The sequence below is a fragment of the Salmo salar genome, chromosome ssa17 (assembly GCF_905237065.1).
Source record: "Salmo salar chromosome ssa17, Ssal_v3.1, whole genome shotgun sequence".
NCBI classification, from domain to species: Eukaryota; Metazoa; Chordata; class Actinopteri; order Salmoniformes; family Salmonidae; genus Salmo; species Salmo salar.
The window spans coordinates 79,899,158-79,924,374 of NC_059458.1; the positions used below are offsets into that span (position 1 = coordinate 79,899,158).

The 25,217-nt window shown below is 43.9% G+C and overlaps 1 protein-coding gene across 1 annotated transcript; it reads right to left on the reverse strand.

Annotated features, from left to right (window-relative positions):
* Positions 1-12,835: 12,835 nt before the first annotated feature.
* LOC106590998 (red-sensitive opsin) lies at positions 12,836-19,088 on the reverse strand. The gene is made up of 6 exons (XM_045700209.1): positions 18,883-19,088; positions 18,018-18,314; positions 14,348-14,516; positions 14,077-14,242; positions 13,733-13,972; positions 12,836-13,589 (listed from the first exon to the last, which is right to left on the reverse strand). The coding sequence occupies exons 1-6, from the start codon at positions 18,971-18,973 to the stop codon at positions 13,491-13,493; spliced, it is 1,062 nt and encodes a 353-aa protein (XP_045556165.1). The 5' UTR covers positions 18,974-19,088; the 3' UTR covers positions 12,836-13,490.
* Between the last annotated feature and the right edge of the window lie 6,129 nt (positions 19,089-25,217).

The window sequence follows — 25,217 nt, forward strand, 5'->3', positions numbered from 1 at the left end:
ACATGTGAGGCAGGCAGAGGCAGGAGATGATGTCGTATTATGTTGTTTCACATATATTATATATAGATGATGTAGTATTATGTAGTTTCACGTATATTATATATAGATGATGTAGTATTATGTAGTGTCATGTATATTATATATAGATTATGTAGTATTATGTAGTGTCATGTATATTATATATAGATTATGTAGTATTATATAGTGTCATGTATATTATACATAGATAATGTAGTATTATGTAGTGTCATGTTTATTATATATAGATAATGTAGTATTATGTAGTGGTATGTATATTATATATAGATTATGTAGTATTATGTAGTGGTATGTAGTGAGGTCAGGGTGTGATAGAGGGTGGGCATTCTATGTTTGTATTTTTATGTTTTTATGTTTTATGTATGGTTTCCAATCGGAGGCAGCTGTCTATCGTTGTCTCTGATTGGAAGCCATACTTAGGCAGCCTTTTTTCCTTTAGTGTTCGTGGGTAGTTCTCCGTTTAGTTGTATGTTACCTGACGGTACTGTTTGCTGTCGTTTTGTTTCTTTTGTATAAGTGTTCGTTTTTCATAAAAATATATTATGAGCACGCCACACGCTGCGCCTTGGTCTCCGCTATACGACGCCCGTGACAGTAGTATTATGTAGTGTCATGTATATTATATATAGATTATGCAGTATTATGTAGTGTCATGTATATTATATATAGATTATGTAGTATGATGTAGTGTCATGTATATTATATATAGATTATGTAGTAATATGTAGTGTCATGTATATTATATATAGATTATGTAGTATTATGTAGTGTCATGTATATTATATATAGATGATGTAGTATTATGTAGTGTCATGTATATTATATATAGATTATGTAGTATTATGTAGTGGTATGTATATTATATCATCCTCCTCTCTTCCTCTACCCAGTCTTCCTCTCTTCTCCCCTCCTTCCACCACTCCTCTTACAGAGTAGATTTTCCCTCTTTTCACACAAGCTTGTTTGCACTCCACAGGCCACAAACATCTCTCTAGATACTGTACAATACTTTATCTGTCTCTCTCTAGATACTGTACAATACTGTATCTGTCTCTCTCTAGATGCTGTACCATAGCTTATCTGTCTCTCTCTCGATACTGTACCATACCTTATCTGTCTCTCTCTCTCTAGATGCTGTACCATACCTTATCTGTCTCTCTCTCTAGATGCTGTACCATACCTTATCTGTCTCTCTCTAGATGCTGTACCATACCTTATCTGTCTCTCTCTCTAGATGCTGTACCATACCTTATCTGTCTCTCTCACTAGATGCTGTACCATACCTTATCTGTCTCTCTCTCTAGATGCTGTACCATACCTTATCTGTCTCTCTCTCTAGATGCTGTACCATACCTTATCTGTCTCTCTCTCTAGATGCTGTACCATACCTTATCTGTCTCTCTCTCTAGATACTGTACCATACCTTATCTGTCTCTCTCTCTAGATACTGTACCATAGCTTATCTGTCTCTCTCTAGATGCTGTACCATACCTTATCTGTCTCTCAGAGAGAGAATATGAGAAAGAGACAAGTGGAATGGAGAGAGGTAGAGAGAGTGAGAGAGGAGGAGAATGGAGGTAGAGAGCTGAAGGAGAAAGAGAGTGGACAGGTGACTAACGCTGCATCAATCCGGAGACATGTCTCATATCTCTGAGCCGAACCACAGCAGGCAGGCAATCATCCACACATAGAGGTAGGAAGACATTAGTGTGGATCACTGCTGAATGGAGAGATGAGGTGGATGAGTGTGGGCTGTTTCACTGAGAGATGTGTAGTCCTGACAGATGACGTTCACAAGATCAGGAGGAGATGAAAGTGCAGGCGGTATGTGTTGGCCCTCGGCCAGAGTCTGTCAGGTTGAGAGAGTATCTGGTGTTGCAATTTTGAACAGACACAACTCTCTCCTCTCTGTGTGTATGTGTCTGTATTCTATTGAACAGACAGTAGTCAACTCTCTCCTCTCTCTGTGTCTGTATTCTGTTGAACAGACAGTAGTCAACTCTCTCCTCTCTCTGTGTATGTATTCTGTTGAACAGACAGTAGTCAACTCTCTCCTCTCTCTGTCTGTATTCTATTGAACAGACAGTAGCCAACTCTCTCCTCTCTCTGTGTCTGTATTCTATTGAACAGACAGTAGTCAACTCTCTCCTCTCTCTGTGTCTGTATTCTGTTGAACAGACAGTAGTCAACTCTCTCCTCTCTCTGTGTCTGTATGTATTCTGTTGAACAGACAGTAGTCAACTCTCTCCTCTCTCTGTGTCTGTCTGTATTCTGTTGAACAGACAGTAGTCAACTCTCTCCTCTCTCTGTGTCTGTATTCTGTTGAACAGACAGTAGCCAACTCTCTCCTCTCTCTGTGTCTGTATTCTGTTGAACAGACAGTAGTCAACTCTCTCCTCTCTCTGTGTCTGTATTCTATTGAACAGACAGTAGTCAACTCTCTCCTCTCTCTGTGTCTGTATTCTGTTGAACAGACAGTAGTCAACTCTCTCCTCTCTCTGTGTCTGTATTCTGTTGAACAGACAGTAGTCAACTCTCTCCTCTCTCTGTGTCTGTATTCTATTGAACAGACAGTAGTCAACTCTCTCCTCTCTCTGTGTCTGTCTGTATTATGTTGAACAGACAGTAGTCAACCTCTCTCCTCTCTCTGTGTCTGTATGTATTCTGTTGAACAGACAGTAGTCAACTCTCTCCTCTCTCTGTGTCTGTATTCTATTGGACAGACAGTAGTCAACTCTCTCCTCTCTCTGTGTCTGTATTCTGTTGAACAGACAGTAGTCAACTCTCTCCTCTCTCTGTGTCTGTGTCTGTATTCTATTAAACAGACAGTAGTCAACTCTCTCCTCTCTCTGTGTCTGTATTCTATTGAACAGACAGTAGTCAACTCTCTCCTCTCTCTGTGTGTGTATTCTGTTGAACAGACAGTAGTCAACTCTCCCTCTCTCTGTGTCTGTATTCTATTAAACAGAAAGTAGTCAACTCTCTCCTCTCTCTGTGTCTGTATTCTGTTGAACAGACAGTAGTCAACTCTCTCCTCTCTCTGTGTCTGTATTCTGTTGAACAGACAGTAGTCAACTCTCTCCTCTCTCTGTGTCTGTATGTATTCTGTTGAACAGACAGTAGTCAACTCTCTCCTCTCTCTGTGTATGTATTCTGTTGAACAGACAGTAGTCAACTCTCTCCTCTCTCTGTGTCTGTATTCTGTTGAACAGACAGTAGTCAACTCTCTCCTCTCTCTGTGTATGTATTCTGTTGAACAGACAGTAGTCAACTCTCTCCTCTCTCTGTGTCTGTATTCTGTTGAACAGACAGTAGTCAACTCTCTCCTCTCTCTGTGTCTGTGTCTGTATTCTATTGAACAGACAGTAGTCAACTCTCTCCTCTCTCTGTGTGTATTCTATTGAACAGACAGTAGTCAACTCTCCCCTCTCTCTGTGTCTGTATTCTATTAAACAGACAGTAGTCAACTCTCTCCTCTCTCTGTGTCTGTATTCTATTGAACAGACAGTAGTCAACTCTCTCCTCTCTCTGTGTCTGTATTCTGTTGAACAGACAGTAGCCAACTCTCTCCTCTCTCTGTGTCTGTATTCTATTGAACAGACAGTAGTCAACTCTCTCCTCTCTCTGTGTCTGTCTGTATTCTGTTGAACAGACAGTAGTCAACTCTCTCCTCTCTCTGTGTCTGTATTCTATTGAACAGACAGTAGTCAACTCTCTCCTCTCTCTGTGTCTGTATTCTATTGAACAGACAGTAGTCAACTCTCTCCTCTCTCTGTGTCTGTATTCTGTTGAACAGACAGTAGTCAACTCTCTCCTCTCTCTGTGTCTGTATGTATTCTGTTGAACAGACAGTAGTCAACTCTCTCCTCTCTCTGTGTATGTATTCTGTTGAACAGACAGTAGTCAACTCTCTCCTCTCTCTGTGTCTGTATTCTGTTGAACAGACAGTAGTCAACTCTCTCCTCGTCTGTCTTTGTGTAACACCAACATTAGCTTCTATGAGAGAGTGAGTGTGTGTGGTGTTGCTGTCTCCCTCACTGGACAACCTTGGTAAGCAGAACCCTTCCTCTCCTCTCTTCTCTGTATCCCTCTCTTTTCTCCATCTCTTTCCCTCCACTCATTTCCTCACTCCAACCCCCCTTTTTCCCTCTATTTCTTTTCCTCTCCCTCATATATCCTTAATTCAGAGAATAGAGCCCATCCTAGCCAGGCCGGGGGGACCTCCAGCAGTTCTGCTCTGTAGAGACACTAAAAGGATATTCCCCCTCTTCGCCTCCTGGATGTGGGGTTCTGGGACCTCTTTTTCCAGGGTGCATTTACAGGAGCATGACCACAGTGAGAGTGAGAGAGTGAGAGAGTGAGAGAGAGAGTGAGTGAGTGGAGGAGTGAGTGAGTGAGTGAGTGGTGAGTGAGTGAGGAGTGAGTGAGTGAGTGAGTGAGTGAGTGAGTGAGTGAGTGAGTGAGTGAGTGAGTGAGTGAGTGAGTGGGTCGGTCGGTCGGTGGGTGGGTGGGTGGGTGGGTGGGTGGGTCGGTCGGAGAGGAGTCATCTCCTGCTGATAAGAGTTGAATTTAATGTGATTCCTCAGAGATAGATAACCATAGTGGGTTCTGCTTTGTTTAAGGAGCTGTGCTCTAAAGTCCTATGACAAATAGTGGTTTATAGAAGAACTGCAATAGGGACAATCTTCTGCCATTAAAGGACACGTTCTAAACCAAGAGAGAATGTCCTACATCTATCTCTGGTATATCGCTACGGATGTGTCTTCTGGCTTTTCTGTTCACGTAGAGAGAGAGAATTTGTTTAAACATCAATATAAATCAAAAAGATTTGGTCATTTTTTCCCACTAACAGTGAAGTTGTGTTGGTCGATTTAGGATTTCAATCAACAGTTTGAACATGAATGTCTGGACTCCTGATGATTCCTGTCCAATCTGTCTGTTTTCTGTATTTGGAGCTTTCAGACACACAGTTGCTGTTGCTGCGGCTCGCAATCAGACTTCCTCTTTGCCCCTCTGTTTTTCCCCTCGTCTCTTTTCTAGCTGGTAGAACAACATTGTACTTCTCATTAATGTTGGACTGAGGAGGGAGGTAGAGAGAGAGAGGCTTTGACAGAAACACATATCTGTCCTGTGTTTTCTTCTCGACTCCTACAGCAAACTGAGGGTGTCTTCCCTGTTGAGTCTGTTGTACATAGAACTGATCTAATGAGCTGTTATGTGTTAGATACACCTGTCTGCTATTGTTTCTCTCTGTCATTCAGGACAATAATAAACCCTCTACTGCTCCTTCTACATGAAGGTTTCAATTGTATCTGTACAAAGTCCAAGATATTCGGACAGGTCTTCAGTTCACGGTGAAACAAACTGCTGTGTTTCCTGTGTTGTAGTACTAGCTGTGTTCTGGCTGTGATGTGAACCTATTGCTGTCAGCCTCAGGAAGAAGCTATATTAAAGTATATTACTGTATATCCTCAGGAAGCCTACTGGCTCCAGCGCTGCAGACAGATGAGAGATCCAGCCAAGCCAGGTTCTGCTCTCTCCAGCCTGCAGTCTGTAGATCACAGCCATACACCTCCAAAAGCATTACATCTCCTCCCACTCCTCTTCCTCTCCTCCTGTCCACACCTCAACCCCTCCAGAACCTGTCTCACCTTCCCTCCCCTCCACAACTCCAGCCTCAGGTACTGACCCAGGTGCTGCTCTCTCCAGCCCACATCACAGCCAGACTCCTCCAAAAGCAGTACACCTCCTCCAGCACTTCCAAAATAATTACACATCCATCTCTCCTCCCTCCCTCTCTCCTCTCCTCTCCTCATCTCCTCCCTCTCAACTCACCTCACCTCTCCTCCCTCTCACCTCACCTCACCTCACCTCACCTCTCCTCCCTCTCTCCTCCCTCTCACCTCACCTCACCTCTCCTCCCTCTCAACTCACCTCACCTCACCACACTCCTCCCTCTCACCTCACCTCACCTCTCCTCCCTCTCACCTCACCTCACCTCTCCCTCTCACCTCACCTCACCTCTCCTCCCTCTCACCTCACCTCTCCTCCCTCTCAACTCACCTCACCTCTCCTCCCTCTCAACTCACCTCTCCCTCTCACCTCACCTCACCTCTCCTCCCTCTCACCTCACCTCTCCTCCCTCTCACCTCACCTCACCTCTCCTCCCTCTCAACTCACCTCACCTCTCCTCCCTCTCACCTCACCTCACCACTCCACAACTCCAGCCTCAGGTACTGACCCAGGTGCTGCTCTCTCCAGCCCACATCACAGCCAGACTCCTCCAAAAGCAGTACACCTCCTCCAGCACTTCCAAAATAATTACACATCCATCTCTCCTCCCTCCCTCTCTCCTCTCCTCTCCTCATCTCTCCTCCCTCTCAACTCACCTCACCTCTCCTCCCTCTCACCTCACCTCTCCTCCCTCTCTCCTCCCTCTCAACTCACCTCACCTCACCTCTCCTCCCTCTCACCTCACCTCACCTCTCCTCCCTCTCAACTCACCTCTCCTCCCTCTCTCACCTCACCTCTCCTCCCTCTCACCTCACCTCACCTCTCCTCCCTCTCAACTCACCTCACCTCTCCTCCCTCTCACCTCACCTCACCTCTCCTCCCTCTCACCTCACCTCAACTCAACTCAACTCTACTCCCTCTCTCCTCTCCTCATCTCTCCTCCCTCTCACCTCACCTCTCCTCCCACTCACCTCTCCTCCCTCTCACCTCACCTCAACTCAACTCTACTCCCTCTCTCCTCTCCTCATCTCTCCTCCCTCTCACCTCACCTCACCTCTCCTCTCCTCACCTCTCCTCCCTCTCACCTCACCTCTCCTCCCTCTCAACTCTCGTCTCCTCCCTCTCACCTCACCTCTCCTCCCTCTCAACTCACCTATCCTCCCTCTCACCTCTCGTCTCCTCTCTCTCACCTCACCTCAACTCTACTCCCTCTCACCTCACCTCTCCTCCCTCTCACCTCTCCTCTCCTCAATCTCACCTCTCCTCACCTCTCTTCCCTCTCACCTCTCCTCACCTCTCTTCCCACTCACCTCACCTCTCCTCCTCTCTCTCCTCTCCTCTCCTCTCCTCTCCTCTCCTCTCCTCTCCTCTCCTCTCCTCTCCTCTCCTCTCCTCTCCTCTCCTCTCCTCTCCTCTCCTCTCCTCTCCTCTCTCGCCTCGACTCCAGCACCTCACAAATAAATTACACCTGCCTCTCAGTGTGTATTCAGACTGCAGTGTTTATTGTGACTCCTCTCAGTGTGTATTCAGACTGCAGTGTTTATTGTGACTCCTCTCAGTGTGTATTCAGACTGCAGTGTTTATTGTGACTCCTCTCAGTGTGTATTCAGACTGCAGTGTGTTGTGACTCCTCTCAGTGTGTATTCAGACTGCAGTGTTTGTTGTGACTCCTCTCAGTGTGTATTCAGACTGCAGTGTTTGTTGTGACTCCTCTCAGTGTGTATTCAGACTGCAGTGTTTGTTGTGACTCCTCTCAGTGTGTATTCAGACTGCAGTGTTTGTTGTGACTCCTCTCAGTGTGTATTCAGACTGCAGTGTTTGTTGTGACTCCTCTCAGTGTGTATTCAGACTGCAGTGTGTTGTGACTCCTCTCAGTGTGTATTCAGACTGCAGTGTGTTGTGACTCCTCTCAGTGTGTATTCAGACTGCAGTGTGTTGTGACTCCTCTCAGTGTGTATTCAGACTGCAGTGTGTTGTGACTCCTCTCAGTGTGTATTCAGACTGCAGTGTTTGTTATCACCTTGAATGATTAAATCAATGTTTTGATTCCTTTTCCTTTCCGCTCTGCACCATGACATTGCGTTGCTGTGTTTTGTTAGGATTATTGGCGTCATTGGTGTCATTCAGTGAGTTTGTTATTGGTGTGAGAGCTGTGTTCATGAAGCTGGTGTCATTCAGTGAGTTTGTTATTGGTGTGAGAGCTGTGTTCATGAAGCTGGTGTCATTCAGTGAGTTTGTTATTGGTGTGAGAGCTGTGTTCGTGAAGCTGGTGTCATTCAGTGAGTTTGTTATTGGTGTGAGAGCTGTGTTCATGAAGCTGGTGTCATTCAGTGAGTTTGTTATTGGTGTGAGAGCTGTGTTCATGAAGCTGGTGTCATTCAGTGAGTTTGTTATTGGTGTGAGAGCTGTGTTCATGAAGCTGGTGTCATTCAGTGAGTTTGTTATTGGTGTGAGAGCTGTGTTCGTGAAGCTGGTGTCATTCAGTGAGTTTGTTATTGGTGTGAGAGCTGTGTTCGTGAAGCTGGTGTCATTCAGTGAGTTTGTTATTGGTGTGAGAGCTGTGTTCGTGAAGCTGGTGTCATTCAGTGAGTTTGTTATTGGTGTGAGAGCTGTGTTCGTGAAGCTGGTGTCATTCAGTGAGTTTGTTATTGGTGTGAGAGCTGTGTTCGTGAAGCTGGTGTCATTCAGTGAGTTTGTTATTGGTGTGAGAGCTGTGTTCATGAAGCTGGTGTCATTCAGTGAGTTTGTTATTGGTGTGAGAGCTGTGTTCATGAAGCTGGTGTCATTCAGTGAGTTTGTTATTGGTGTGAGAGCTGTGTTCATGAAGCTGGTGTCATTCAGTGAGTTTGTTATTGGTGTGAGAGCTGTGTTCATGAAGCTGGTGTCATTCAGTGAGTTTGTTATTGGTGTGAGAGCTGTGTTCATGAAGCTGGTGTGTTCAGCTTTTGTTCTCCTTCCTAAATGAGAAGGCCCATGTCTCTCCTTGACTCTTTACAAGTCATTTTGCATTTCGTTTTAATTACCAAGCTTTAGTGTCTTGTAAGCACCATTAACATTTAAACTTCCCATAATTGAAATCTCAAATGGCCACTTAACCAAGATTGAACTAATTAAAGCTTCTGCCAAAAGAAGCTTTCAGTCTCCCTGTTGTGGCTTGAAATACATGTTCTCTTCCCAACCGAAAACCTTGTTTATGTTCTGGAATCATGGAAAACATGTCTTTGCTCCATCCTTTTCATAATAACATATGTTGTTGCTTCTCTGAAATGAACACATTAACATTAAAACCCCACGCCCAAGGTTATTGGTCCCGTGTGGCTAATTGGTAGAGCATGACGCTGGCGACGTCAGGGTTGTGGGTTCGATCCGAGAGGAAGAAGTGAAGCGAGAGGGTTTTAGCATGTGTGGCACAAATCCCATTCAAGTCATGGGACCGATGTCAGCATTTTTTCGTGCATCATGTCCAAATCATTCAGTAGTATCTCAAATGGATTGTGAAGCTTAACAAAGTCGATTATAGATGATCTGAACATGATGTGCGAAAAAAAAATGCTGATTTCAGTCCCATCACTTGAATGGGAAACGTGCCACAAATGCTAAAACGTTAGCATGTGGAAACAGTGCCAGGGAAACTAAAGCAAAGTGTGGATTGCTGTCATACCTTGTCCATAGACTACTTACAGGGTAAGGAAACCAATATATAATTTTGTAATTTGGGAAGAACTATGCCTTTAACGCAATGTTAGAAATCACTCTCTTGATAGAAAGAAAGAAATAAATGAAGTGAAGAAATGAAGTTATGGTGAGAATCAAGTGCTGGCAAGAATGTTACACAAAACACTGAGTTAATGCATGACACATTGACAACCCCTGCACCAACACGCCATTACATCCTCTATGCCCTGTCCCTATTGGCTAAGGATGCTACATGCATTAACATAACAAGGCACTTAAACAGAGTCAATAGAAATTAGACTGAACTAGATGGTCATTTTTCCATGAAGAATAATTGTGTGATTTCTATCAGCTGTTTAATTTACTTCATTCTATGTTCAAGCTTTAACCTGCTGTAAATACCAACCAATAATGAGGAAAGTGGATCACTTTGGTTCTTTAGGCTGATTGGGTAGATCATCTCTATCACGTCTGCTTTAAAAGAGAGTTAATATGGGATGTGTTATGTGTTTGGTCTGTAAACAATCATTGATAACAGGTAGCAGTGAATAAACTGAGAATAAACAATGAATAAATGGGATAAACAGGGAATAAACAGTGAATAAACAGGGGATAAACAGGGGATAAACAGGGGATAAACAGGGGATAAACGGAATAAACAGGGGATAAACAGGGGATAAACAGGGATTAAACAGGGGATAAACAGGGGATAAACAGGGAATAAACAGGGGATAAACAGGGGATAAACAGGGGATAAACAGGGAATAAACAGGGGATAAACAGGGGATAAACAGGGGATAAACAGGGAATAAACAGGGGATAAACAGGGGATAAACAGGGGATAAACAGGGGATAAACAGGGGATAAACGGAATAAACAGGGGATAAACGGAATAAACAGGGGATAAACAGGGAATAAACAGTGAATAAACAGGGGATAAACAGGGAATAAACAGTGAATAAACAGGGGATAAACAGTGGATAAACAGGGGATAAACAGGGAATAAACTAGAGGTCGACCGATTATGATTTTTCTCAACGCCGATACCAATACCGATTATTGGAGGACCAAAAAACCCGATGCCGATTAATCGGCCAATTTTTGGGGTTTTATTTATTTATTTGTAATAATGACAATTACAACAATACTGAATGAACACTTATTTTAACTTAATATAATACATCAATAAAATCAATTTAGCCTCAAATAAATAATGAAACGTGTTCAATTTGGTTTAAATAATGCAAAAACAAAGTGTTGGAGAAGAAAGTAAAAGTGCAATATGTGCCATGTAAGAAAGCTAACGTTTAAGTTCCTTGCTCAGAACATGAGAACATATGAAAGCTGGTGGTTCCTTTTAACATGAGTCTTCAATATTCCCAGGTAAGATGTTTTAGGTTGTAGTTATTATAGGACTATTTCTCTCTATACGATTTCTATTTCATATACCTTTGACTATTGGATGTTCTTATAGGCACTTTAGTATTGCCAGTGTAACAATATAGCTTCCGTCCCTCTCCTCGCTCCTACCTGGGCTTGAACCAGGAACACATCGACAACAGCCACCCTCGAAGCAGCGTTACCCATGTAGAGGAAGGGAAAAACTACTCCAAGTCTCAGAGCGAGTGACGTTTGAAATGCTATTAGCGCGCACCCGGCCAACTAGCTAGCCATTTCATATCGGTTACACCAGCCTAATCTTGGGAGTTGACAGGCTTGAAGTCATAAACAGCGCAATGCATTGCGAAGGGCTGCTGGCAAAACGCACGAAAGTGCTGTATGAATGAATGCTTATGAGCCTGCTGGTGCCTACCATCGCTCAGTCAGACTGCTCTATCAAATCATAGACTTAATTACAACATAATAACACACAGAAATACGAACCTTAGGTCATTAATATGGTCGAATCCGGAAACTATAATCTCGAAAACAAAACGTTATTCCTGTTCCATTGCACAACCTTCAGTGTTATGTCATAAGTATGTAAAATTCTGGCAAATTAGTTCGCAACGAGCCAGGCGGCCCAAACTGTTGCATATACCCTGACTGCGTGCAATGAATGCAAAATGACACAATTTCACCTGGTTAATATTGCCTGCTAACCTGGATTTCCTTTAGCTAAATATGCAGGTTTAAAAATATATACTTCTGTGTACTGATTTTAAGAAAGGCATTGATGTTTATGGTTAGGTACAGTCGTGCAACGATTGTGCTTTTTTCGCAAATGCGCTTTTGTTAAATCATCCCCCGTTTGGCGAAGTCGGCTGTCTTTGTTAGGAAGAAATAGTCTTCACAGTTCGCAACGAGCCAGGCGGCCCAAACTGCTGCATATACCCTGACTCTGTTTGCAAGAGAAGTGACACATGTTCCCTAGTTAAAAGAAATTCATGTTAGCAGGCAATATTAACTAAATATGCAGGTTTAAAAATATATACTTGTGTATTGATTTTAAGAAAGGCATTGATGTTTATGGTTGGAGCAACGTGTACCTAAGCGATTATATGCAACACAGGACAGGCTAGATAAACTAGTAATGTCATCAACCATGTGTAGTTAACTAGTGATTAAGATTGATTGATTGTTTTTTATAAGATAAGTTTAATGCTAGCTAGCAACTTACCTTGGCTTCTTACTGCATTCGCGTAACAATGTAGTGCAATGTAAAGCAGGTGGTTAGAGCGTTGGACTAGTTAACCGTAAGGTTGCAAGATTGAATCCCTGAGCTGACAAGGTAAAAATCTGTCTTTCTGCCCCTCAACAAGGCAGTTAACCCACCGTTCCTAGGCCGTTATTGAAAATAAGAATGTGTTCTTAACTGACTTGACTAGTTAAATAAAGTTCAAAAAAATTCTGCCAAATCGGCGTCCAAAAATACCGATTTCCGATTGTAATGAAAACTTGAAATCGGCCCTAATTAAACAGCCATTCCGATTAATCGGTCGACCTCTAGAATAAACAGGGAAGAAACAGGTGATACACAGAGAATAAACAGGGGATAAACAGTGGATAAACAGGGAACAATCAGGGAACGAACGGGATAAACAGGGGATAAACAGTGGGTAAACAGGGCGTAAACATGGGGTAAGCAGGGAATAAACATGGGGTAAACATGGGGTAAACATGGGATGAACAGGGGATGAACAGGGGATGAACAGGGGATAAACAGGGAACAATCAGGATAAACAGGGGATGAACAGGGAACAATCAGGATAAACAGGGGATGAACAGGGGATAAGCAGGGGATGAACAGGGGATAAGCAGGGGATGAACAGGGGATAAGCAGGGGATGAACAGGGGATAAGCAGGGGATGAACAGGGGATAAGCAGGGGATGAACAGGGGATAAGCAGGATAAACATAGAAAGTGAGACCAGAGGGTTTTCTCATTTCATGCATGCATTTATTTTTTTTACATGTTTTATTTGCAAGGACTACAAAAACATTGTTAAATACATTGTATACACAATTATCTATTTAAAATATTTTTAGTTTTGCTTTTTTTATTTGCAAGAGGGCTACAAAATGTTATTCACATAGTTTTGTGATGATCAGATTTCCATTGGCAGTTCATGTCAATTCTCCTTAGCTGTGATTCTGTCTAGTTTATCAGATTTCCATTGGCAGTTCACATCAGTTCTCCTTAGCTGGGATTCTGTCTAGTTTAGCCACTACAGAGTGAAGGGAATGCAGTCCAAGATGGCTACTTTTTTGAGGTGGTCCCTTGAACAGGCATTGATAGGACTATACCTATTCCCACAATGTGCCACTGCAACAGCTACAGTATGCATATGAATTGCCACACGACTCTCTGGTTATTTTGAAGACCGTGGATTATAAAAACTCCTCGTGGTGATTCATAGCAATTTCAGTTTGGTGGGTAATGTTTTTAAACACATTACAACTGTATGAATATCCTGAAAAGTTGTTGGAAATGATTTGTTTAAGAAACAAAAGAGTATTTACTGTACATTTGAAAAAGTCCCATGTGGAATATCTCAGAACGTTCATAATTTGTTTCCAAGAGGTACAACGTTGTCTGGGGGTTTATGCAGGTGCCACGGTGGAAACCTCTGTTTTTGATGTAGACACTTCCGAGCCATCGTCTACTTCCTTGCCAAAGAGCTGCATGATGCACGTACGGAACTGGGAGAGAGAAGAAGAAGAAGAATGGAACATGAAGAGAGAAGCTTCCAAAATAAAAGTCTACATTTAATTAAGACATGAGGCCTTTAATGACTACTTTAGTAGTAAATGGATCAAAGTTCACAGCTATCAAACAAACACACCTGTTTATTCATGAAGACATAGATCACTGGATTCCAGATGGTGGCGCTTTTGGCAAAGTAGGCAGGCAGAGCAGCAGCCAGAGGGTGGAAAGCATACCCAGGGTTAGCCGCAGCAAAGCAGGCAAAAGCTGTGTAAGGTCCCCAGCATACACAGTAAGCAAAAATCATGACAACAACCATCCTGGATACTTCCTTCTCAGCCTTCTGTGTTGACTCAGAGTCTTTCTGCTGCGCGGCAACCTGTGGTCATTCAGAAGGAGTATCAGATGGTTAGATTTAACCCTCTAATATGCATTTTGAAACGGTACACTTCACCATTGACTGTACTGAACAACATCACTTACAGCACGGATGGCCAGCCACACGAACAGGTAACAGAAGACGATCACTCCCAGGGGCATGAAGCAACATGTAATCATCAGAACGATCATGTATGACAGGACTCCAGGATCCTCGTTACCTCCGAACACATCAGGTCCACAGGAAGTTTTCAATCCATGAGGCCAGTACCTGATGGAGGGAGAGAGATACAGAGATGGGTTGAATAATGAAACCTTTTTTGAACAATGTGACTTTTTTCAATTGTCAGTGAAATAAAAAGAGAAGATATCCCACCTGCTCCAGCCGAAGATAGGAGGGGCACACCAGAAAGCAGACCAGACCCAGGAGAAGACAATTCCTCCCATGGCCCATTTAGCATCAAACTTGACATTTCCAAAGGGCTTACACACCACTACCCATCTCTCCCAGGAGATAACAGCCAGAGACCACAGACCAGCAATACCTGCATTAGATATACACATTAGACAAAAAAGATTCATTCTGATTACTGTCACTATGCTATGGTGTTTTAGCAACAGCCAATTAGTCTTTATCAGCACTGTGTAGCAATGTAGAATTTCCTTCTTAACCCTTGTGTGGTGTTCGGGTCTGTGGGTCCCATTTTCAATGTTTACGAAAGAAAAATTATAACTTTTTTTTTTTTCAACCTGAGACTCATTGGCCTTGGCTCATTTTCGGTGAAGAACACGTTTTCATTGAGTGCACACTGTGAACCCCCCTACACATTTATATTACATATGTGGTGTTCGGGTCCACTGGACCTGAGCGTAATAAAAGTGTGGAAAAGTGTGTATGTAGGTGAAAACAAGTAAAAATGAAACAAAAAGGTTTGCTGTGTGCCTTCACTCTGTCTTCGTCTTCCCTGTGCCTGCTGTTTACACATAGCATCAATAACCTGTCTATCTCCCTGCCTGTCTACCTGTCTCCCTACCTGTCTCCCTGTCTCCCTGCCTGTCTACCTGTCTCCCTGCCTGTCTATCTGTCTCCCGCTTTTCTCGCACTCTTTACACAATGTCTTGTGGGAACCTGCGCAATGTTATTATAATGCGTTATTTCAATACATTATTTCAAGACATTGTTAAAAATACAGTATTTTCCCACACTCTACCCCAGCCAGGTGCAAATTGTGGGAGGGACACAACAAATAAATAGCTTTGCATGTGTGGCTCCTTACCACAATCAATCGGTATGCCAAAAATAATCTCTGCTCAGAGGTCCTTACAAATACTTTTGCAGAGAAAGAAGGTAGTGTGGAAAAAATGTCAGAATATGAGGATAATGTTTCTGTCAATTTGGAGTCTGATGGTGAGTTGGAAGATGAGGATGAGATTGACCCTCAGCCAGCCCCAGGACCAGCGTGTCAGCAACCAACTCATCAGCAGCTTGCAGGAGGAGAAATATGGATTTAAATTTTTTTGAAATTGAATGGTCTTTTGCCAAATGAATGAGCCACCCGCATGGCTGCCAATGTGATAAGGAAGCAACCAGGGCCGACGCGGTTGGCGGTTACTCATGTGCAGGACATAAAGTCTTCTTTTGAACTGTTTATCCCAGACACCATCCAGAAAATCATTCTGGACTGCACTAATTTGGAGGGAAGGTGTGTTTTTGGGGAGAGATTGATGGAGATGGACCAAATTCATTTACATGCATCCTTTGGGGTTATTATCCTTGCTGGTGTTTTCAGATCCAATGGGGGAATCCACAGAATCCCTGTGGGATGCAGAAACTGTCAGAGAACTTTTCAGAGAAAAATAATTTCGCTGGAAAACTTCCACATTATTTCCAGGATTTTCCCCTTCGATAACTGAGACACCAGACCAGCTCGACGGCAGAGAGACAAGCTAGCTGCAATCAGGTCAGTGTGGGACAAGTGGGTGGATCACCTTCCCCTGTTTTACAACCCTTGGCCCAACGTTACTGTTGATGAGCAGCTTATGCCATTTAGGGGCCGCTGTCCCTTCAGGCAGTACATACCGTCTCAACCCACAAAATCTGGAATCAAGATCTGGGCTGCCTGCTGCTTCATCATATGTGTGGAACTTTCAAGTATATACGTGGAAGCCAGATGGAGGAGCCCTTGAGAAGAACCAAGGGATGCGTTTTGTCCTGGACGTGACATAGAGACTCTGTGGCCAGAACATCACATGCAATATTTTTTCTTCTTCACACAAGCTGGGACAGGAGCTCCTCAAGAGGAAGCTGATGATGGTCGAAACAGTAGGACAAAACTAGCCAGAGCTCCCAGCTCAGCTGTTGAATACACGGAACAGGCCTATCAATTCCTCCACGTTTGTGTTCACAGCCGACACGTCCTTAGTGTCCTACGTGCCAAAGAAAGGCAAAAATGTGGTACTTATGAGTACGCTGCATAGGAATGGGAGAATCTGTGGCCAGGAACATCAAAAACTAGAAATCATAATGGATTAGAATGCCACAAAAGGAGGGGTGGACAATTTAGACAAGCTGGTGACTGGCTACATGTGCAAAAGAAGGACCCTACGCTGGACACGTGTGATATTCTTCAACATCTTGGACATCTCGGTATACAACGAGTTTGTCATCTGGATGGCGTTGAACCCAGATTGGAACAGAGGGAAGCTCCAGAGGAGACGACTCTTTCTCGAGGAGCTGGGCAAGGCATTGGTAAGACCTCAAATCCAGAGGAGACAACATATCCCAAGGACCCCAGTTTCTGCAGCCATCGTGAGGAGGATTCATGAGGAGGATGCTCGTGCCCCATCCGCCCGACCCACAGAACCAACAACTCTGATACCGGAAGTAAGTGTGAGTGATGTTGTTGTATGTGTGTGTGTCTGACTCTCCTACCTTGGCCTGCTGTAACTATATATGTGAGTGAGATGTTAGTAAAATTCCTGAACTAAGTGTTTTCATCATTCTAGATTGTAGCCGGTAGCAACAAGAAGAAGCGCTGCGATGTGTGTGGACCCAAGGACAGGAAGACACAGTACACATGCAAGAAATGCAAGACATACATTTGCAACACACACACAGTAAAACTCTGTCCCTCATGTGGTGTGTAGACCGGCATTCATTTGTTCTTCAATGGGGCTCATTTATCATTTCCATAAAATACTGTATGTAAAATGTGTCCTTCCAATTTGTTCAGTTCAAAGCAATAAACATCACTAGTGATGAAAACCTTGTTTCATTTATATTTGTTCAAGATAAACAGGATTTATTCCACCCATGTCTTGATTATAATAGATTTTTGTTCGCAAAAATCACATTTTATTTAAAAAAACAAATAGCGCTTTTATTGATAAATGTGATGTAGCAGAGGTTAATGGAAAATATTAACCATGTATGCTGTCTATATTGCTTGTAATTGATATAAGTCAACATCTAAGTATTAAGTATTTTTAGGTAAATTGTTATGGCTGTATTGTTTTAAAAACCCAATAATGTTGTGGGTCCATCAGAATAACAAAAACATATATATTTTACCAGGTCAGTTGACTGAGAACATTGTCATTTACAGCAACAATCTGGGGAATAGTTACAGGGGAGAGGAGATGAATGAGCCAATTGGAAGCTGGAGATGATTAGGGGGTATGAAGGACAGATTGGGACACCAGGGTTAACACCACTCTTACACCGAGCGCCATGGGATCTTTAGTGACCACAGAGAGTCAGGAAACCTGTTTAACATTCCATCTGAAAGACAGCACCCTACACAGGGCAATGTCCCCAATCACTGCCCGAGGGTATTGGGATATTTTTTCTAGACCAGAGGAAAGGGTGTTTCCAACTGGCCCTCCAACACCACTTCCAGCAGCATCTGGTCTCCCATCCAGGACCAACCCTGCTTAGCTTCAGAAGCAAGCCAGCAGTGGGATGTAGGGTGGTATTCTGCTGGCTTGAACACCACACAAGGGTTAAATATGAAACAAAATGTAGTTCATATAAAAATGCATCTTACCACATGTGGCGACAGTGAATCCCTCAAAGACACACATTGGGTGTCCAAGAATAAAGTAGCCAAACATCTGGTTGCAAACGCTGATGGTGCTAGCCAAAAGAGTCTCCGCAATGTCAGCAAAAGCAAGGTTGACCAGGATCCAGTTAAGAGGGTGTTGGAGCTTCTTGAATTTGGCAGTGGCCACCAGTACCAGGCCGTTGGTGAAGGTTGAGGCCACGACCACAAAGAGCATCCAAAGTGTTGAGATATTGTACACCCATCTTGGAGCAATGTGGTAGTTGGGGCCCTCAAAAGGATCTGCAAAAGAAAAAGAGAAAAAAATATATATATATGTACATATATTTGAATATAAATTGAATATAAATTCCCTGACTTATTGATGTAGTCAAATGAGAACAGTAAGTAAATATGTTGAACAGAATGTGTGCATCAAAAGTTATGAACAAGGAAAACAATGTCATGATACTCCTGATAAAAATAATGAAATGTACTGGTTGTATTATTGTGTGTACTGCTATTGCCAGTTGTGAATGGTATGGCTGCTGTTGGGGAAATATCTTATGAAGGAAAAGACCTTTAGCAACATCCCTTGCCATTATACTCTGTAAATCTACAACAACTACAATATCTTGGAGAATCCACAGAATTATGCTCTTTCACTCCTTCTACCAGATGATATCACGCCCAGCCACTACACTGACAGGATGTTCTGTACCTTTGGTATGATATCACGCCCAGCCACTACACTGACAGGATGTACTGTACCTTTGGTATGATATCACGCCCAGCCACTACACTGACAGGATGTACTGTACCTTTGGTATGATATCAAGCCCAGCCACTACACTGACAGGATGTACTGTACCTTTGGTATGATTGCTGTTGGTGTAGGCGAAGCCTGATTCTCTGGTTGTATCTTCTTGCCGCCTTGCAGCAAACACTCCTAGTTCTGCCATCCTGGACTGGTTAATAAGAGTTAGAGAAGTTGACTGCTGAAGTCCGTGCTTCTCCACTGTCCTAGTTTATATAGCATCCTTTGGGTGTTTTTAAAGGATTACGGCCTTGGAGGAATTAGGGCAGGGTGTGTGATGGTATGGACTGGACTGTCTTTACTTAATTACCGTTAATTACCACAAACGACTAATTAAGGAGGATTTCAGAGGCCATAATCTTGTTTGAAAGGGCATTGGTGGCAGAGGAGGTTAAAAGTAATATAAAATGGAATGCTACTGTAACTGAGGCCCAGACTTGTCAGTTGAATGGCATTGGGACAAGGTCAGTGAGTGTTAAATATCTAACCTTCAAAAAAACACAATCACCATCACGCAATCACTCAGATTGACAATACAAAATCAAATCAAATACCTCATATCCATACAATTACAACATTATGAATAACTGTATGGTCATTTTCCATGAAGAAATATTTGTTGGACTTGCTTTAACTCTTTACAGGCATTTTTTTTAAAATTGTTTTTCTTTTTATTGTATTTTTGTTGGGGGAGTGACTGGTAGTACTTATTGCTGTTCTGATTTCAGATTTGAATATCAGAGAAGTAGACCAAGGTCACATACTCTTTAAGTTGTTGTCTACGATGCATCGTTGGGAAAAGTGGTCAAGGTAGCTGATTAGTCTCAAAAGTCCCAATGTTGAATGTGCTCCCCCTATCGTTATCATTTGAAAGTTCTGAAAAGTTCCACGGCAGTTAATTCAGCAGTGAGAGGGAAGTTAGCTAAATGACTTGATGTGGTTACTAAAACAGCTGTATCGTTTAGATCTGTACAAGCTATTTCTGTTTCCGGTTCCAGATTTGAAAAGCCGAGACGCAGGTCAAGACGTCACACCGTCTGTTTTTGTCCAACTTGTTGGTCATGTGGTCAAATGTGTCAGAGGTTGTGATGTCACAATAGGGAGCTTTAGAATGTTAAGGAGATCCCATTAAAGTGGATGGAGAACGGAACCTGAAGAAGACATCAACAAGTTCAATGTAAAAAACTCAACCCAGACCAGATGCCTTGTTTTAACGTTTGAACGGCGTTTCTAGCTTCAACAGGAGCAGTGTGCAGAATAATAAGAATAATAATAAGTATGACCAAGATTTAGTCTGGACTTTAGCTTCGCAAGTCCCATCAAATGACTAATGACAATGTCAGGCCGGTACTATGTAACATGTAGAATGGTATCCTTATACAATGTCAGAACGGTACTATGTAACATGTAGAATGGTATCCTTATACAATGTCAGAACGGTACTATGTAACATGTAGAATGGTATCCTTATACAATGTCAGAACGGTACTATGTAACATGTAGAATGGTATCCTTATACAATGTCAGAACGGTACTATGTAACATGTAGAATGGTATCCTTATACAATGTCAGAACGGTACTATGTAACATGTAGAATGGTATCCTTATACAATGTCAGAACGGTACTATGTAACATGTAGAATGGTATCCTTATACAATGTCAGAACGGTACTATGTAACATGTAGAATGGTATCCTTATACAATGTCAGGACGGTACTATGTAACATGTAGAATGGTATCCTTATACAATGTCAGAACGGTACTATGTAACATGTAGAATGGTATCCTTATACAATGTCAGAACGGTACTATGTAACATGTAGAATGGTATCCTTATACAATGTCAGAACGGTACTATGTAACATGTAGAATGGTATCCTTATACAATGTCAGAACGGTACTATGTAACACGTAGAATGGTATCCTTATACAATGTCAGGCCGGTACTATGTAACATGTAGAATGGTATCCTTATACAATGTCAGAACGGTACTATGTAACATGTAGAATGGTATCCTTATACAATGTCAGAACGGTACTATGTAACACGTAGAATGGTATCCTTATACAATGTCAGAACGGTACTATGTAACACGTAGAATGGTATCCTTATACAATGTCAGAACGGTACTATGTAACATGTAGAATGGTATCCTTATACAATGTCAGAACGGTACTATGTAACATGTAGAATGGTATCCTTATACAATGTCAGAACGGTACTATGTAACATGTAGAATGGTATCCTTATACAATGTCAGGCCGGTACTATGTAACATGTAGAATGGTATCCTTATACAATGTCAGGCCGGTACTATGTAACATGTAGAATGGTATCCTTATACAATGTCAGAACGGTACTATGTAACATGTAGAATGGTATCCTTATACAATGTCAGAACGGTACTATGTAACATGTAGAATGGTATCCTTATACAATGTCAGAACGGTACTATGTAACATGTAGAATGGTATCCTTATACAATGTCAGAACGGTACTATGTAACATGTAGAATGGTATCCTTATACAATGTCAGAACGGTACTATGTAACATGTAGAATGGTATCCTTATACAATGTCAGGCCGGTACTATGTAACATGTAGAATGGTATCCTTATACAATGTCAGAACGGTACTATGTAACATGTAGAATGGTATCCTTATACAATGTCAGAACGGTACTATGTAACATGTAGAATGGTATCCTTATACAATGTCAGAACGGTACTATGTAACATGTAGAATGGTATCCTTATACGATGTCAGAACGGTACTATGTAACATTCCAAGTGGTAAAGAAGCTTATTTGGACAAGTGGGGTTCCGCAGGACTTAACCTTGGCACGTCTAATTGGCGTTGACAGAAGTGCAGTTAGAAAGCGGTTAATCTCTCCTAAATGAAGGGTCATTTTGGGGAAGCAGGGTTCATCCAGAAACGTGAAGGGGAGTCAGGTTTAAAGCGTGCGCTAATAGAGCTGCTGAATGAGACGTTTAGCTAGCAGCCCTGAGAAGACCTACAGGAATAGGAGAGTTTAGCTCCAGCAGTCATGATGATGCACAGCAACAGTCTGATAAGGTGGTACCTCTCTCTGACGTTGATTTCATTTCATTCTGTTTTCACCATTCTAGACTGGTGACAGATGCTCTTCCTTTTGTGCTAAATATTTTCAGCTATACCACAACTGGAACATTCAATTGAATGGTATAATTTGTGACATGGTACACTCTTAGAAAAAAGGAAGAAGGTAGAACCCTTTTGGTTCCAGGTAGAACCCATTTGGTTCCAAGTAGAACACTTTTGGGTCCAAGTAGAACCCTTTTGGTTCCAAGTAGAACACTTTAAGGGCTTGTATAGGGCTGTGATGGAGTCAACCCCACCATGGGGCTGGCATAGGGCTGTGATAGATTCAACCCCACCATGGGGCTGGTATAGGACTGTGATAGAGTCAACCCCACCATGGGGCTGGTATAGGACTGTGATGGAGTCAACCCCACCATGGGGCTGGTATAGGACTGTGATAGAGTCAACCCCACCATGGGGCTGGTATAGGACTGTGATGGAGTCAACCCCACCATGGGGCTGGTAGAGGGCTGTGATGGAGTCAACCCCACCATGGGGCTGGTATAGGGCTGTGATGGAGTCAACCCCACCATGGGGCTGGTATAGGACTGTGATGGAGTCAACCCCACCATGGGGCTGGTAGAGGGCTGTGATAGATGGGGCTGGTATAGGGCTGTGATGGAGTCAACACCACCATGGGGCTGGTATAGGGCTGTGATGGAGTCAACCCCACCATGGGGCTGGTATAGGGCTGTGATAGAGTCAACCCCACCATGGGGCTGGTATAGGCCTGTGATGGAGTCAACCCCACCATGGGGCTGGTATAGGGCTGTGATGGAGTCAACCCCACCATGGGGCTGGTATAGGGCTGTGATAGAGTCAACCCCACCATGGGGCTGGTAGAGGGCTGTGATAGAGTCAACCCCACCATGGGGCTGGTATAGGGCTGTGATAGAGTCAACCCCACCATGGGGCTGGTATAGGGCTGTGATGGAGTCAACCCCACCATGGGGCTGGTATAGGGCTGTGATGGAGTCAACCCCACCATGGGGCTGGTATAGGACTGTGATGGAGTCAACCCCACCATGGGGCTGGTATAGGGCTGTGATGGAGTCAACCCAAACATGGGGCTGGTAGAGGGCTGTGATAGAGTCAACACCACCATGGGGCTGGTATAGGATGTGGGCTGGTATAGGGCTGTGATGGAGTCAACCCCACCATGGGGCTGGTATAGGACTGTGATGGAGTCAACCCCACCATGGGGCTGGTAGAGGGCTGTGATGGAGTCAACCCCACCATGGGGCTGGTAGAGGGCTGTGATGGAGTCAACCCAACCATGGGGCTGGTATAGGGCTGTGATGGAGTCAACCCCACCATGGGGCTGGTATAGGCCTGTGATAGGTCAACCACCATGGGGCTGGTATAGGGCTGTGATAGAGTCAACCCCACCATGGGGCTGGTATAGGGCTGTGATGGAGTCAACCCCACCATGGGGCTGGTATAGGGCTGTGATGGAGTCAACCCCACCATGGGGCTGGTATAGGGCTGTGATGGGAGTCAACCCCACCATGGGGCTGGTATAGGGCTGTGATGGAGTCAACCCCACCATGGGGCTGGTATAGGGCTGTGATGGAGTCAACCCCACCATGGGGCTGGTATAGGGCTGTGATGGAGTCAACCCCACCATGGGGCTGGTATAGGGCTGTGATGGAGTCAACCCCACCATGGGGCTGGTATAGGGCTGTGATGGAGTCAACCCCACCATGGGGCTGGTATAGGGCTGTGATGGAGTCAACCCACCATGGGGCTGGTAAGAGCTGTGATGTAGACATGGGGCTGGTATAGGACTGTGATGGAGTCAAGGCCACCATGGGGCTGGTATAGGGCTGTGATGGAGTCAACGCCACCATGGGGCTGGTAGAGGGCTGTGATTATAGGCGACAGCGCATGGGGCTGGTATAGGACTGTGAAATGGGGCTGGTATAGGGCTGTGATGGGTCAACCCAAACATGGGGCTGGTATAGGGCTGTGATGGAGTCAACACCACCATGGGGCTGGTATAGGGCTGTGATGGGTCAACCCCACCAAGGGGCTGGTAGAGGGCTGTGATGGAGTCAACCCCACCATGGGGCTGGTATAGGGCTGTGATGGAGTCAACCCCACCATGGGGCTGGTATAGGGCTGTGATGGTCAACCCCACCATGGGGCTGGTATAGGGCTGTGATGGAGTCAACCCCACCATGGGGCTGGTATAGGGCTGTGATAGAGTCAACACCACCATGGGGCTGGTATAGGGCTGTGATGGAGTCAACCCCACCATGGGGCTGGTATAGGGCTGTGTTGGGGGTAACCCGACTGTGATGGGGCTGGTATAGGGCTGTGATGGGGCTGGTATAAGTGTGGAAGGCTGTGATGGGGCTGGTATAGGGCTGTGATGGGGCTGGTATAGGGCTGTGATGGGGCTGGTATAGGGCTGTGATGGGGCTGGTATAGGGCTGTGATGGGGCTGGTATAGGGCTGTGATGGGGCTGGTATAGGGCTGTGATGGGGCTGGTTGTCACAAATAGTCAGATTGTGTTTGATGGCTCATAACTCCATGTTGGATTGAGATACGAGGATAAAAAGGGTTCCTGTTTCAACCCAAGACCTTGGTCTTTGCCCTGATGTTGAACAGATCTGTAAGATACACTGGTGCCGGGAAACACATGATAGTAAACAGTGACAGCCAGCCCCGGGCTCCTCTACAGTCTCCTCATTGAGATCCTCCGTAAGATGCTGCAGCCACTAGTTAGGAACTATTCATGGCTGGTAATAGAACTGGGATTTGACCTGGGCTTTCTTCAACAAATCAGAGCTGTTAATAATACTCCTGTGGAAAGTGGGATGTTGGTTTTGAGGATGATGTTTATGAAGGATAATGTACAGGGAGATACTGTGAATGAATGGACATTTGTAACACACACACACACACACACACACACACACACACACACACACACACACACACACACACACACACACACACACACACACACACACACACACACACACACACACACACACAATTAGACATTGAGCCAGCAGAACCAGAAGGGTGCCAGGAATTACAGTTTTTGACAGTTGGTGACACATGACTTCTGAAACTATGGATCCTTTTCTCTAGACTCTACACACAAAACCCCCAAAACACACAACATGCAAAAACCAAAACACATCTCTTGCAAAACCAAAACACTTCATTCAAAAGTATTTTAACTCTTCTCAAAATGGGGTTTCTGCATCAAAACTCTACACCCAAACCATCAAATGATTATCTCGTATACACG